At 32.3% G+C, this 16,962-nt stretch overlaps 2 protein-coding genes and 1 long non-coding RNA gene across 8 annotated transcripts in view; all 3 read left to right on the forward strand.

Annotated features, from left to right (window-relative positions):
* Positions 1-1,074: 1,074 nt before the first annotated feature.
* LOC105840280 (solute carrier family 35 member B1) lies at positions 1,075-4,866 on the forward strand. The gene is made up of 2 exons (XM_012687168.3): positions 1,075-1,458; positions 3,793-4,866. Exons 1-2 carry the CDS (start codon positions 1,075-1,077, stop codon positions 4,366-4,368), a joined length of 960 nt encoding a protein of 319 aa, XP_012542622.1. The 3' UTR covers positions 4,369-4,866.
* Positions 4,867-7,636: 2,770 nt separating this feature from the next.
* Positions 7,637-9,233, forward strand: LOC114254931. Its single transcript, XR_004962717.1, has 2 exons — positions 7,637-8,713; positions 9,059-9,233. It is a non-coding gene; the product is annotated as an uncharacterized LOC114254931 (long non-coding RNA).
* Positions 9,234-12,021: 2,788 nt separating this feature from the next.
* The window catches only part of LOC105837835 (transient receptor potential cation channel trpm), a 103,049-nt gene continuing 98,108 nt past the window's right edge, over positions 12,022-16,962 (forward strand). For 4 of the 6 annotated variants that reach the window (XM_036285013.1, XM_036285012.1, XM_036285017.1 and 1 more), the window contains exon 1: positions 12,022-13,057. The gene's annotated coding sequence lies outside the window, so the exon portion shown is untranslated. The remainder of the gene's footprint in view (positions 13,058-16,962) is intronic. The other 2 variants (XM_036285016.1, XM_036285018.1) reach the window with 1 other exon arrangement.

Raw genomic sequence — 16,962 nt, forward strand, 5'->3', positions numbered from 1 at the left:
ATGCCGAACATAGTCAAATTGCGACGGAACTGACCAAAGTTCCTAGCCTCTCCCTTTACTGCAAAAATCAGCTACTCCTCTTCGAAACGCTCCGTCTACGGCTACGGTCCACTTTATGTTACAAACGTTTCGAAGCATTCTTTGATTGGTCAATTCGTAAAAATCTTTGTTTTGATTGGTCAATCAAACGCTTCAAAGCACTTGTAGCGTCAAGTGAACCGCAGCTATAGCTCTAGTTTGCACCGAGCACTTGTACGCGTATCAAATAGTAAATAACTAGTGAATGTGTTTAATCATTGGCTGATCAACTTAGGCCCGGTTCCACAACTCACGGTTAAATTAACTGGCCGATTATTCCATTGGAATTGACCAATCATATTTGTCGTTAAGCAAAATTAACAAATACGATTGGTCAATTCCAATGGAATAATCGGCCAGTTAATTTAACCGTGAATTGTGGAACCGGGCCTTAAATTCACTATTTGATACGCGTACCAAGTGCTCGGTGTAAACTAGAGCTTTATTGCTTTAGTTTACACCGAGCACTTGGTACGCGTATCAAGTAGTGAATTTAAGCTGATCAGCCAATGATCAAACACATTCACTAGTTATTTACTATTTGATACGCGTACCAAGTGCTCGGTGTAAACTAGTAGAGTAACTTGAAACTTCACTTTTCACGTTTCCGCCCCCTAGGGGAAAAATTACATGATCGATACCCTGCTTACTGCTTCGTTCGTATTTTCTGAAGGTCTTGCATGGGTCAGATCATTCCAACGAGTATTTAATTACAATTATGAATTACTTATGTTTAAAGATCAGTTAACACAATAATTTAACAGTACGGTAATTTAAACTAATGTACGGTAATTTGCACACCGACCCGTACGACTATTCGCTCTTCAAAAGTTGGCAACGCTGCTGTGGAGGGAGAGTTAAGTTTTCTAACCTCTACCATTGCCCGCCACGTATGATCAGTTATATGTCTGCTCTGTTAAGGTCGGTTTCAGTCGGTTGAAGTAACACGAAGGCGGCAGGTTTGATGCGATTTCACATCGCAACAAACTTATAGAAATGGCTAACAAACATACCAAGTTATTGATATGCGCGGCCGGTATATTCGTATGCTATTTTTACTTTGGTATGTTGCAAGAAAAGATCACCCGCGGGCAGTACGGCGATGAAGAGAATCGTGAGAAATTCACATATATGTTTGCGCTGGTTTTCGTCCAGTGTATGATGAACTATATGTTCGCCAAGACGATTCTGCTGACGGTGATGAAGCAGGGCGAAGATACTACGTCGAACATGTACTATGCTGTGTCTGCTCTGACCTATCTTCTTGGTATGGTATGCAGTAACATGGCATTGCAGTTTGTCAGCTATCCGACGCAGGTGATCGGCAAAGCCGGCAAGCCTATACCTGTGATGGTACTCGGTGTATTGCTAGGAAAAAAGGTATATGGTACAACTTAAGGGAGTATTTTAGTGTGATAGAGTAGTCTTTAAAAGGATTTTTTTGAAGAAAACTGCTGTATTTTACTACTATGGATTTATTTCTACATATTAAATAAATATCTCAATTTTAGTATGAATAAATGTTTATTAGTTTTTATCAGGGTTGGATAGAAATTAGTTAAAGCTAAATGTTGAAAAAATAAAAGTTAAAAAGCTGATAACATTTGCAAATAATTAATGACGAGCTTTATTTGGTCATGGTTTTGGACCTGTTCTGATTCTTGTATATATATTTTTATGATTGTATATTTTTTCAAGTTTATCAAACTGAATAAATTTTTAGTTTTGATATACAGTTGTAAATTGAACCAGAATAGTAATATTACGATATTAAATTGATAATTTAATAATTATGCTAACAAACATCCATGTGTTACTATTCCTTTTCTTCAAATATTAGAAAGAATTTGTTGCAAAAAAAATTATTAATTTATTTTAATTTTAAATGAGTTAATTGTTAATTTCATTTAATTATTTTTAAAATATATAAATACTTTAACTTATTCTTTTTCCTAAGTTAAAAATTTATTAATGCAAGAGAGAAAAATTATAAGATAAATTATTTAAAAAAGATAATTATTCAGTTTAACTACATATTCAATCATATTCATTAGCACAAATATATTATGGAACTTATGCTTATTCAATGTGTTTTTGTATGAAATGAAAGAATCTGGTAAAAAAAATAAGTTGTTTTGTTGTGGAGTAGGTATTAATCGTTAAAATTGGTGAAATAGGTATTAATCGTTACAATTGACAACTATTTTTTACGTTTGAAAATCTCATACTAATGAAATGTAGAGATACAAGCATGTCTGATGGCCATGTATGCATTTTCTACTATTGTCAATGTCCTTGTGTACTTTTTGCATGCACATGTCCCTCTCTCATACCCTACTTTCTTGTGTTCTATATATATAATGTATATTATCTTAATTTAATATAAATAATGTTCAAAATAAAATTTTTATTCAATTTGATCTTTCAATTGAGTTAATTTTTTGCTTAACTTTGTATTAAATTGTTAACTCTAATTTTATTTAGTTTAAAAGAAATATATTCAATTTTGATTTTTATGTTAACTTAAAAACAAAATGTAAAAAAAAGTTGATGTTGACACACACGCATGTGCTTGCATGTGTTTGTGTGTGTGTGTAAATGATCAAATTAAAAAATTATTTTTTTAGTAACAAATTGGAAATGGCATTACTTTTCTTTTTTTTTCCATAACTGTAACATTAGGTAGTTACATTTTTCCATAATGGTAACAAATTTGACAATTTTATCATTATTTTTTATATTTTAATTCTATTTGTAATGTTTACTTGTAATTTCTGTTGTACGTACGTACGTGCTCAATTTTCAGTTTTTGATTAATACTTGGGCCAATATTCATAGTTGGGTCTTATATTTAAGATCCTCTTAAGTACTGTCTTCAGATATCATCAACTACAAAGCCATATTAGCATCTTAAAACATTGCTTGAGATGATTTTGAAATAAGATTCGACTTTGAATACTGATCTTTGTTATATTTAAGAAACAAATATTTTAAGTGTAATTTTAAGTCATAAGTTAATCATATTTTAAGAACAATTTTGTTTTTAAAAGTTTGAAATTATTATGTTAAAACTTCTAAACACAAAAGAGTACAAAAAAAATAAAAATATATTTGACTATATTTTAAAAATTTGTTATATTAAAAAAATGCTTGATATAGATTTATATTCTGTGTATTTAGAGTATTTAAAATTTTTTCTCTGTAAATTTTTTGTGACTTGCAAATTAAAGATATAAAATATTATTTTAATACAAATTATTTAAAAAATTATTATATTGGTAATTGTAATAATAAGTAATATGTTATGTTTTAATCTTGTAAAGTAAGGGATTATTTCTTTTATTCATAATGTTATTTCTTATTCCTGGTAATAATCCTAATTTATGTGACAAATAGACATGTATTTTACATATACATAGAAGTTAAATTTAGCCGATAAATTCAGTAGTTTTTGAAAAATTGTGTCAGTTGACAATAAATGTATTTGATTTCAAATTTGTGTTATATAAAACTAATAAACGTTTAGTCTTATTCATATAAATATTCATCGCTAAATATATACAAATAGATATATGTAGAAGATGTATTTTCTTTAGTAAAATTAAGATAGGCCACTTTTTTGCATCTATATTTATCAAGATAATTTTTATACATTGAATTTTTTTAGTATCTTGAAACTTTAATTTTTCATCTTTAATCATATTTTTCTTGCAGGCATATCCTATTAGAAAATACATATTCATTTTCCTGATTGTCATCGGAGTTGCGTTGTTTATGTACAAAGATGGTAATGTCTCTAAAAAGCAAGTGGAGTCACAATTGTCGGTTGGAGAATTATTATTATTGCTATCGTTGACGATGGATGGATTAACAAGTGCAGTACAGGAACGAATGCGGGCAGAGCACAACTCAAAGTCAGGTCACATGATGCTTAATATGAATTTCTGGTCCGTTATTTTTAGTGGAACAGTAATCGTTGTTTCTGGAGAACTTTCCGAGTTTATTTTTTTCCTGCAAAGATATCCTTCCACCATATGGCATGTAATGACATTTTCTATAGCTGGGGCATTTGGACAGTATTTTATATTTTTAACGGTAGCTGAATTTGGCCCATTGCCATGTTCAATTATAACCACTACTAGAAAATTTTTTACTGTCCTAGGGTCTATATTGATTTTTGGCAATAATCTTTCTCCTAGGCAATGGTTAAGTACGTTTATAGTATTTTCAGGTTTATTCCTGGATGCTATGTATGGTAAAGACAATAGTAAGAAAAATACTGCAAAATAGAATGTGATAATTACTTCAACATTTATTTAAGTATCCTTGTAACCAGATCTGTTGAGAACAAATTTTGAAACAAGCATCTGCAACAAATTTTTTCAACAGGATGCTAGCACAAATATAACGGAATATAATGGCAAATTGATCGCAGAAACTAGGCAAAAATCTATCGTTATTATCTATTGTTATATTTGTAGCCATTTAAATTATATATTCCATTTACATTTATAAAATATCAGATTCTATCGTTCTTACAGTCTGTTATTAGATTATATCAGCAGGTTTAGTATTCTTAGTTTGCAAAAATTCTTAGAAATCTTGAAAAAAAAGTTTTTCTTGATTTATTTTTTTAGATTTCTTTATTAAGATGAGGTTATCTTTATTGCGTTCTGTGTCAATAATTGTAAGATTTCTTTCAAAAAGAAAAACTAATAAGCAATTTATTGATATAGTTCAGTGTCATTTCATAATTTTCTACATTTTTTGGAAAAAAAATAGAAAAAATTATGCTTCTTCGATTTTATTTTTTTAGAAAATTAAGAATATTATCTCATTATCTCAGTTGCGTTTTTCAAGAAAAATCAGAATTTTTCCTTAATTTTCCTTTCCCAGAAAATTAAAAATACTAGACTGCTAGCAAAATATAAGTTTAATACAGATAATGAGATACAAATAATACAGAATTTATTAAAATATTTGAGCAAATCTGTTATCAATCTGTTATTATACTGCAGTTTGCTTTGAACAAACACATTTAAGTACATATTTCTATTTAAGCTTTTATCGTATTATAATAATTTATAATTTGCTATAAATATATTAGAGTTTTTAATTATAGATACGAATTAATAACAAAGATATTAGATTGTTATTTTTTTCTATTAATATTTTTGCAAATGATAAAAAATGAGCGAGTGTTCTTGAATGAAAGAGAACTTGTGTACTTTTTTTGCAATTTTACATATTTAATGCTTGATTGCTTGAGATATTGAAAGGTAAACATATTTTTATAATCAAATATTAAACATCTTTTTTTATTAATAATTTCTAGGAAGCTTTAATATTGAGCTGTTTACATTTTTAATATATTAGTTAATATGCTTATTATGCAATTTGTATATCAGATTTCTACATGGGACTTCCCTCTCATTATATTGAATTATGATATAAAAAACAAAATATGAATTTTTTCTCGATGCTACATACAAAAATAAATTATAAATTATTATAAGTTACAATTACATTTATAAAATTATAATTAAAGGTTATAATTATAAAAAATTTTGAATTATCAATTATATTTTGTTGAAAATATACATGTGCGCGCGCACACGCATACACACAAAACTATGAGTAACTTTTTTAAAAAAGAAATTGAAAATTGATAATGATTTTACTTCTGAAATTGTTATACAATATAACGGTAATTATTCAATTTAGCTACGCCGGTGCAAATATTGGTGAAACTATGCTCATTCGACGCGTTTTTGCACGAAACGAACGAATCTGGCAGAAAAAAACGTCGCTCTGGCTCGCGAAAAGAGATATTAATCGTTAAAGTCCACTACTTCTTTTACCCTATGGATTAGAGCCACCGCACAAGCTTTTTCGTAATACGTTACGTTAAGTGCTCCATAAACCTAAGGGCCACCGCACAAACTCTTCCATAACGCGTTACGTTACGTTAAGTACTCCATACGAACCTAAGTTGTACTTAAAATTTAACTTAAATCGACGCACAAAGAAATCCTTAACGTGAGAACTTAAGAACTTACGTTAAAAGTTTCTTTGTGCGTTGATGTAAGTTTAATTTTAAGTACGAACTTAGATTTATGGAGCACTTAACGTAACGTAACGTGTTACGAAAAAGCTTGTGCGGTGGCTCTTAGGATTTCTTTGTGCGTTGATTTAAGTTAAATTTCAAGTACAACTTAGGTTCGTATGGAGTACTTATCGTAACGTAACGCGTTATGGAAGAGTTTGTGCGGTGGCCCTTACTGTCTCTTCCGAGACAAATGCTGCTTTCCATTTATCTGAAAGTGAGACTGATAGCGAATTCGGTTGCTTGCACTAGTGCGTACTGAGTGCGCACTAAGGCTTGTTTACATACTTTACATTAGTATTCTTGTATTTAAGAATACATGTTCAAAAACTATTTAACCAAAAAAATAATTCTATGGATGTTGTACAGATCATTTTATCGGTTAAGAAGTATTTTAAGAAGAATTTAGGATGATTGTTAAATATAAAAATTGACTATAAACAAGTCTTAATATACACTCAGTGCGCACTAGTGCAAGCAACCGAATTCGCTATGAATTACTCAGTAATGTGAGTATTTTATACTCAGATAGTGATGTCATTATTCAGTGATTTAAAGAAATATGCAAGTGATTACGCTTACTTTAATGACAAAATTATTTTAGTATATAATCTCACTTCTAAAGTGAGTATACGAGACTCACAAGGGAACCTCGCAAACTCGAAAATTCAGATTTTAATGAAACTTGGCATAAATGTAGAGGGGGTGAATACATGAATTTAGAAATTTTTAGTTGGTGCCCAAAAACGGTTTGAAGGGATGAAACCACCCTTCAAAATTGAGACGATTTTTGCGGTTTTTTGATATATCTCGTAAATTAAACAAAATATTAAAAAATGTTTTATACGAAAGTTTTACAGTATAAATACCTTTATTTAACTATGCTATTTATTTAAAAAAAATTTTTTATAAAAAAATTTTATTTTTTTCAAAAAATAGCGTAGTTAATTGGAGGTGTTTATGCTGTAAAACTTTTGTATGAAACATTTTTTAATATTTTGTTTAGTTTACGAGATATATCGAAAAACCGCAAAAATGTCTCAACTTTGAAGGGTGGTTTTACCCCTTCAAACCGTTTTTGGGCACCAACTAAAAATTTCTAAATTTATGTATTTATCCACTCTACATTTATGCCAAGTTTCATTAAAATCAGAATTTACGGGTACGCGAGGTTCCCTTGTCAGTAAAGCACACGGTCTTGAAATTGCTCAGATTGTAGGAAAAAACTCAATTGAATCTCACTTGTGAAAATGCAAAAGGAACGTGCATTTAACTGAGTTATGACGTCACAAGTGAGAATTATCTGAGTTTTGATGTAAATGGAAAGCAGCAATAGTACCACGGTTTCAAAACGTCAATGAAGATTTAAGCTTTAAGCCATAAGAAATTGACCAATTAGGCCGGATCTACAATAGGTGTAGTCAGCCTTAAGTCAAAAGGAATTAACCAATTATATTCGACTATAATTGGTTAATTTCTTATGGCATAAGGCTTACTACACCTATTGTAGATCTGGCCTTACAGACTAGCCTTACGATTTTTATAAAAATACTCAATTGTGATTAGTCAATTTTTTACAGCTTAAAGCTTAAGTCTTTATTGTAGACTACGCCTAAGATGGATCTTAAATAAGATCAGTCTATGAATTCCGTCCATAAACGTACAATACGGGAGAGGTTTAGTGGCGTATAGTACAATTGGACACGTTGCAATTGCCCACCGTGCTATTAAGGTGCCTTTTCACGTTGACGCTTGACGCGCCAGACGCCGATGTAAAGCCCGTTTTACATTGGCTATGTTCAGAAAACAACCGTTGCACAACAGTTGAGTAATTCACTAATATAATTGGTCCAAATTTAGAGTTCTAACAGTAAGGACTAATAATCTACTACTAATAATCACTGACCGCTCACTGATCAATTGTGTTTTTTGAACGTAACTATTAAGCCTCGTTGACAAGTTGCCAACAGCCAGTTGCGACTTGCGACATCCAATAAGCGTTTAGTTTCTAGTTAAAGCTCGACAATCATTGGGTGTACGCACACATACAACACATGAAAGCACATTATAGAAAATAAGATCATGCGCATGTCACAAAAAAGCAAAAAGCAGATTCTTAAGATGACTGTTTGATTATTAAGGTGCCTTTTCATGCTGACGCCTGACGCTCATTTTCAGCGTCAAAAGACATTACGTGACTAAAAATAAAGATACCCGTTTGTCATTTTTAGTCACGTGATGTTTTTTGACGCTGAAAATGAGCGTCAAGCGTCAGCGTGAAAAGGCATCTTAAGGTGGAAGCACATAAAATTGCAGGAGCTGTAAGACAGAATGCAGAAGCCATAGCGCATGCGCTATGGTATTACTTTATCTGTCCATGAATTAATAACAATGAACAATTACGAGAATGAAGTAAGTAATATACTAATATTATATAGTAGATGTGGAATATTTTGATCATTCTTGTTGTGCATAAATATGCTGCTTTTTGGGACATTAAGTCATGACTCGTGATAATTACATTTTTAGGTTAGTTAAATATCTGCAAATATATGAATGATTAAAATAACTTTTGTAGACGGATAGAGCCAAGATCTGTAGATGAACGACGGGAGGGGAAAGGTCATCGCATGAGCACCATTTTGGAGTCATAAGGTGTATGTGTAGTGTTTGTTGTACGAGAAGAGTGAGTGAGTAGTAGTAAGGGGAAGGTGAAATTGATACATTGTATTGGCCGCGGCCATTTTGTGGCCAAAATGTATAACAATGGATGGGAAGACCTTCCTTCCCCTCCCATCGTTCATCTACAGACCTTGGATAGAGCTATGTTTGGATTAATTGGATGTGTTAAATATTTTTTTTTGTTGGACATAGGAAACAAGCGGCAGTTTCACGACGCGAATGTTTTGCCACTATTTCTACCTCCATTAGACAAGCGGCAAATTTAGTTACGTGATCCCCATTTACCGCTGGTTTCTAGCGTCCATGAAAGTTGTTGACGTTTCAGTATCGTACTTAAGATGGATCTTGAATAAAATCGGTCTATGAATTCTGTCCTAAAGGCCATTGCATGTACATTTCCTTAATCGTAACCGTAAGAAATTGAGCAATACGATTGGTTAATTCGGTCGGTTACGGCCATAGACTTACTAGAATAGACTGCTTATGAGGTGAAAAAACGGTAGTAGGGGTATCCGTCACTGAGAAAAGGATAAGGGCTCCCACTTTTATTATGCACACACTTTTGCATAACGCATAACATAAATACATAAGAAATTTGATTGGTTGAATTTCTTATGCACTTTGCTTATAGACCAATCAATTTGCTTATGTACATACGTTATGCGTTACGAAAAATTGTGTGCGAGGGTCTTAACTGTTGTTAACTTGGGTTGCTATTTCTTTCTAATGCAGAATAGTGGGGAAGCATAGTGACTCAATAATAGTGTCAGAGCGTGAGCGTGTTGTCATAAGTATGCGTAGCGCGCATACTCTGACATCGTTATTGGTCGATATGCTTCCACACTATTCTGCATTAGAAAGAAATAGCAACCCAAGTTAACAAAAGTTATCCTTTTCTCAGGATGCAGTCACATGGGGCCAGGATACAGCGTACTGGCGTATGGCGTAAAGGAATTAGACCAATGTCTGTGTTAACTATGAAGACTAGTACCAAGAGACCGATCTCTGTGGTTTTGAGTGAGGCGAAAATCTGTTAGAAATGTAGTACCAAATGGTGGCGCTGACGATGCTGGTACACCGGGATAAACCGGAATATATTCCAACTCTAGATACAATCGTCTAGTCTATGTTTATTGTAGTCAGCCGTGCTAGTGGTGCTAGGCTGTACGCAGTTGTTATATTGGTATAAGAAAACTGAGATAAGTACTCTAAGGGTGCGTTTGGGGAGACGCTATTAGCGCTATCAGCATCAGTTTATCCTTGTTCTACTTTTAATGAGTAATAAAGATGGACTGATGCTGGTAGCGCTAATAGCGTCTCCCCGAACGCACCCTAAATGTAAAATTGCTAATATTTTTATTATAAATTTGCATTTATTGTTAAATGCTTGTCGTTATACTCTATATTGTTTCCGTTTTCCGAATTCCGGCTGCCATGGGACAGCACTCTCAGAGACGGGTTAAAGTAAGTCTTTTTTGCGGTGGAAACGAGCTGTCTGTCGTGCGCGACGCACGATGTCTAATGAGCGACCGCTAAATCACTGTCGCCAGCGCCACCATTTGGTACTACATTTCTAACAGATTTTTGCCTCACTTTTGGAGGCGAAATTAGGCTTAGTTTGGTCTCCTGGTTTTAGTCTTCATAGTGTTAACAAAACGGGCGTAAACCTTGTGATTGGTCTAATTTTTTTACGCCATACGCCGGTACGCTGTACGCTGGCCCCATGTGACTGCACCCTCAGTGACGGATACCCCTACTACCTTCATGAGCAGTTTATTCTAATTAAAGACCTATAATCAAAGATTCGCCAATGGCGAACACAATTTTGATTGGTCACTTGAGTCGCATGGTTTATCCGCCATTGCGTACCCACGCTGGGCAAGGAAGAGGAGAGAGTGCTCTGTGTTGAGCAGTATAGGTTAAAGGAATATGTGTCAGAAATTATAAGGTAATTCAATCTCTGCACTCTCGAGGGTCACTATATTTTGACGATACACTCAGGAAGAACAAGAAAAATTAAATTTGCATCTGTTATATGGCTGCGTAAAACTTGGAGCAGGCTCGCATTGTTTACTATTTTCACTACTCCAGACCCCAGCCCCCGGCCCCAGCCCCCATCCAGTCACCGTATGGGTACAAGATGGTGGATAGCAGTCATGGTGGGGGGCCATTGGCGCATCTTTGATTATAGGTCTTTAATTCTAATAAGTCTATGGTTACGGCTAATTTGAGCAATATGATTGGTCGAAATCTTACGGTTACGATTAAGGAAATGTACGTGCAATGACCTTAAGATGATCTTAAATATAAAATCCGACTATGAATACCAGCCTAATGGCTCTAGCAGACCAGGGCCCCGATTCTTGAATTCATTCGCAAGAGAAACGTATTCGCAAATTCTGTTCTTACAGAAAAGTTGAAAATTTATTGGCTATCGTATGGCTTTCAACCAATAAACTTGCAATTTTTCTGTTAGAGCGGATATTTGCGCATACGTTTTCTTGCGAATAAATTCAAGAATCGAGCCCCAGCGCGATTCTGTCGCGCGACGCGCGACATCCAATGGGCGTTCAGAGATGAGCGGAAAGGCGGTCGCTCATTGGACACCGTGCGTCGCGCACGACAGACAGCTCGTTTCCACCGCAAAAAAGACTTATTTCAACCCGACTGAGGGTGCTGTCCCATGGCAGCCGGAATTTGGAAAACGGAATCTTGGAAAAGTAATAGAGAGGGGATCAGCCAATCAGAAATTTCGCGCGTTTTTTGGCACGTTCAAAAAACGCAACAAAGATTGATCATTTACGAGGTTAACGAAGTTAGTTTTTTATTTTATTTGACAATATTATCTAAAATCTTTTTCACCACGAGTAAAAACATATCAGCGATAAATTAATTTGATTATTGTATTTACTGTAATTATAATTTTTTGTAAGATACGTATTTTATTAAAAGAAATTATAATAAGATATAATTTTTGTAAATATTATATAAAATAGGTTATTAAATAACCGATATATTAATATAATAATAATAAAAATGTTAACTTGTTAATTTTTAGAAGCGATTTATATGCAGTTACTGTAATTATATATTGATATGATTGTGGAATTTATTTCCATTTAATAATTTCTTCAGTTAAAATTATCCTTATTTTTTTCCATTTCATAATGTAGCTAGAAGATAAAATATAAATATACAATTTTATATATATATAATTTTATATAAATAGGTATCAATAATATATCATATTGTGTCACAGGTTCAAAAATTGCTGACTTGTTAGTCCGGAATTATTTATGACTGGGTTCCCCATGTATCAATATTTTCGGAATTTTCAAAAGTCGGAAAATTTATTTTTATTATTTTAGAGCAAAAAAAATATTTACGTTAATAAAAGAATTAGTAAAAAAGTAAAATTTATATATATTATATGATAATAAAGAAATTTTTTTAATTAAAAACAATTTAGAATACCCTTCCGAATTCCGTAAAACATACTCCATGGGGAACGAGGGCATCAAAAACTTGGAACAATAAGCTGATTCTGATTGGCTAACCCTCTCTCCATTACTTTTCCGAGATTTCGTTTTCCGGATTCCGGCTGCCATGGGACAGCACCCTGACTCGATTTGAACCCTCGGTGGAAACTAAGGGGCTTGGTTTGTACCTTACCTCAACCCGACTCTGACCCTACTTAAACTCTCGGTGGAACAAGACTCAGAATCGCGCTAGTCTGTTGGAGCCATAAGCTGATTCAAACCGAGCAGGTTCAGCCATATTGCTTTTTATTTCCTGAAAACTGTAGCGTAGTGCCACTAGTGTCAAAGGCGCTCAGAGGCGCTACAAACACTGGCAATGCGACTTGCAAGAACAATGGCAAACAAGGAGTTTACCAGCTGGTTCGATTTGGTCATAGTGTTTGGTTCGGTACAATACAGCACATACAGTAGTTCAATTCAGTTTGGAGTGAGTTCGCGGTCGGGTGTTCTCGGTATTCTACGGTCGCTGAGAGTACCGAGTCACTGCCAGCTGCGAGTCGTTTGCCGTGCGTGTTGAGTGGATCGCTCGCACGTAACATACGCACACACACTTCGATTCTACCTCATGGAGATGTGCGCACGTAAGTGTGCGTCGCATGTGTGATGAACGCGATCATCTAAAGATTGCCTCTTCATTTTTAACTTTTATTTGGTGAGTGGGTAGCTTCGTCTAAATCAAAGGATCAAAAGATCGAATTTTCGTTTTAACTGCACTGCTTTTATATTTTTTCTACTCTGTTGTGTGTGTATGTGATGTGGTGTGTGTGTGTGTGTGTGTGTGTGTGTGTGTGTGTGTGTGTGTGTGTGTGTGTGTGTGTGTGTGTGTGTGTGTGTGTGTGTGTGTGTGGGCGCGCGCGTGTGTGTACCGTATGTGTGTAGACTAAATAGATGCATATAAATATTCGGAATTCTCAGTATGCCAGATAAAAAAAAATAAATAAAAAGGTATAAAATGTACGTGCAGGTACAAAAAGTAGATTGTTATTGGTTATGAATAAACGATGCTTTTGATATTATAATAGTAATAGTAAATATACCGCGTTCGGCAAAGCAAATCTGAGACGTCGGAGTGCTCTTTTTTTTTTAGATTTACTGAAGCTTTTTGTATCTAAAAATTAAAAATTGTTAATTGAATAAAAGTTTTAAAAATTTAGATTTGTTAAAGATGTGTCAATTTTTATTTTATTTCTTTTATTTAAAATGACGAAAAGAATTAAATTAAGTTAAAAATGTACGTTTTATAAAAAAATTTTGTTACATTAAACTTACATTATTCTGATATTACAAGAATAGAACATAATTAATAGAGAATAAAAGATTGATATATAAATGTAACAAAAAATATTTACCTAATGTGAAAGACTAAAATGAAAAAGCAAATAATTATTAAGGATTATATTAAGGAACATTAGAATTAGAATTAAATGTTACAATTAGAAATAAAATTATATTACATGGAATTGTTATCTATAAAAATGGCGCTCTCTCAAGTTTTCTTAAGTTATATTTTTAGAAAATAATTTTGAATCCATATGACTCATTAGAAAGCAAACTTAAATAAACTTATAATATTGAACTAGAGATCTAATACTTGACGTTGTTTGCTGATGCTGTTTTTTGAAATATTACGTTTGAATATAATGACAACTGGTCAAAATTTATAATGTTTTTTTATTATAAACTTGTTTGCTTTCTAATGTAACAAAAACTAAGCATCATAAAAAAATCCTATTTTCAAACACTACTTTTTAGTGCTTAAATAAATATGTGAAATTATGAGTTAATTAGTCGAGAGATATAGTGAGTACGCACATTTTTTTGAAAACATGATTTTGGAATAGCAACTTTATTTTTTTTTAAATCTTTTAATAAAATTTAAGTTCCAAATAAGACGTATAATTTTTACAGTAAATAAACAACTTTTCTATTTGTTCCAAATATTTGTAAAGTTAAATCTTCGATTTTGATCTGTTCATGTACATCTTTAAAAACTTATGTCTGAGATCTATAGGAATATACCTTAATAATAAAATCCAAAATAGAATATATATTATTTATTTGCTACAACAAGAACATAATTAATAAATTGTTATTTTTGAGTTGTCTGCAAGAAAAAGATTTCTGATGAGACTACAATATAAAAAGTTAATATTTTTGTTCCTTTACAATCAATAGATCAAATTATTATATCAAAAGCTTATTGAAAAATATTATAAAACGTTAATAATTTAAAACATTTAAACTTATACATTTAGTAATTAGTAAATGAGTGAGATTCTACACTCACAAAAAAAGTTTTCTGGATCCAATGCTATTTCCAATGCACATTTCAGTATCATAAAACAAGATTGATGTAGGGACAATTACAATATTGTTGGTAGAAAAATATTTTATTCTTAAGAGGAAAAATTCTTAAATCTACAAAAATGATTTTGGTGTTATCCCATTAATTAATGTCATACAGATTTAGATAGTGCAAACTTGTACGTCATTTTATAATGTTCTTCATTTTGCTCTTGTTCGACAAGTAAATATTTTTAAAGTATTTTATAAAAATTGTACGAAATAAAATTAAGAAAACAATTCTATAAATATACTATAAAAAATGTCAATAAAAAATCAGAAAGTTTTAAAATTAATTTTGATCTTATATATGTTCGTGTAATTAAAAAATTTAATGTAAGCTGAGTGTTTGGCTGGAAAATTTGAAGAAAATTTAAAAATAGTACATTATGTAAGGCCGTTACGATTGTGTTGCATCGTATTTTTTGTTATTCATCGATGTGTGCCCTTGAATATTTTGGATTCTCGTAAATTAACACATTAGTCAAGCTCAGAAACATACTAAAACGTAAAACATGCTGAAAAAAATCATGCTGAAAAGTTTTTTGTTATAATTTACGCCATCTGTTAGAGAATAAACTGTGCAATAACTTTAAAGTGTTGAAATCAGCGACTTTATTCACAGAAAATTAATACAGATGATTTTCGATGCACATGTAACAAAAGATTTTTTTTTTTCCAAATTATATATAAAGACTTACAAAGAAAAATTGTTTCATGGATACAAAAAAATACTTTTTTGTTACATGTGCATAGAAAACAGTTTTCTTCGTGGCTCTCTATCGGCTGAAAAGTTGATTGTGCACAGATATTGACTACATTTACACGACATTTTTAAACAGATTTAATAACATCGATACTTCTAGAGCTGGCCAATCATAACCATTCCATTCTTCCGAGGAATGGCTGCAGTTGGCCAGTTTTATAACTCCGTTGTTGTTTAAATTCGACGTGTAAACGTAGTATTCTCGCACAAGTCATTCCCCCACCAATCAACCGTGCGAAAAAGTCGTGCGACGATCATTCCTGCACGACTATTCTACCCAAATCTCGCACAGATGAACACTTTGTCTAGGATTGCCATATTAATTTTTTGAAACTAGGACTTACAGGCTTAAAACCCTGGACATTTCTGTTGCAACTCTGGACATATATGAGAATAAGTTAATTACATCTAATAAATGTTATAAAATTATACAATAGGAATGTAGTAACCTAACCTAACCTAACCTAACCTAACCTTAACTAAATAACCTACTAATTCAATCCTGGTACTTTGCCCCGTTTGGGATAGAAATCCAAAGGGAAAGGAAGAAGAAGAAGAACCTATCAATTCGTGTCGCACAGACATCGTCATGCATCATAGTATTACGACCGCGTTAAAGTTGAGCAGTACAAAGTAATAAATATTAGTGGATATAATAATTTATTCTATTTAAAAAAAAAAACAAGCATGAAGATTTCAAAATAAGAAGTCAAAAGTTTTGACGTCACAATATTAAAACATTTCTCGACAAAACTTCTGATCATACACATTTAGCTACAAAAGAGGGGCTCTGCTCTAAACCACTTTTCGCTTTCGTTATTTTCTACACAATTGTAATAAATAATAGAATATGTTACTCGTGCGGGTGAACGCACTCGCCTTCGATTCGTGCGTTTACTCGCACTTGTTGGAAATAATCGACTTTTCGCACGTGTAACACAAATATCTATTATCTCACAATACAAAAGCCCAAAATTTACTTTGCATATAATATAAGCAAAGGTTGCTGAGCAAAATTTTTTTATTTAACCTTTCAGAGGGCCAGAAAAGCCAATATATTGGTTCCAAATAAAAATCATTTTCTCATAGATGTAAGACGTATACAAGCACTCTAGCATACATGAACACACATTCATACACGCAACACACTCTCATACACACACATACATGCAAATATACACACATATGCACATTCATAGGCAGAAATTATAGAAGAATTTGTATAGATCGATTATGATCAATCGATTATGTGCAGCATCCTATTTTGAGCTTTATCATACATTATCATAAAAAATGCATGCTTTATAAATATATAAAATAAATTAAAAATAATTATCCAAAAAAACTTGAAAAATTTTTAGTAACAAAAAAATGTTATAAAATTATTTAAAAAATTAAAAAAAATTTTAAAACGAAAACAAAAACCTACAAAAAAAGAGAAAAGAGCT

The sequence above is a fragment of the Monomorium pharaonis genome, chromosome 3 (genome assembly GCF_013373865.1).
Source record: "Monomorium pharaonis isolate MP-MQ-018 chromosome 3, ASM1337386v2, whole genome shotgun sequence".
NCBI lineage: Eukaryota > Metazoa > Arthropoda > Insecta > Hymenoptera > Formicidae > Monomorium > Monomorium pharaonis.

What these genes read in the sequence shown, in the direction of transcription:
- LOC105840280 (XM_012687168.3), top strand. Translation starts at nt 1,075, where the DNA reads ATGGCTAACAAACATACCAAGTTATTGATATGCGCGGCCGGTATATTC. An exon ending in GTGTATTGCTAGGAAAAAAG is followed by an intron (nt 1,459 to 3,792) that starts GTATATGGTACA and finishes TTTTTCTTGCAG; the next exon opens with GCATATCCTATTAGAAAATA.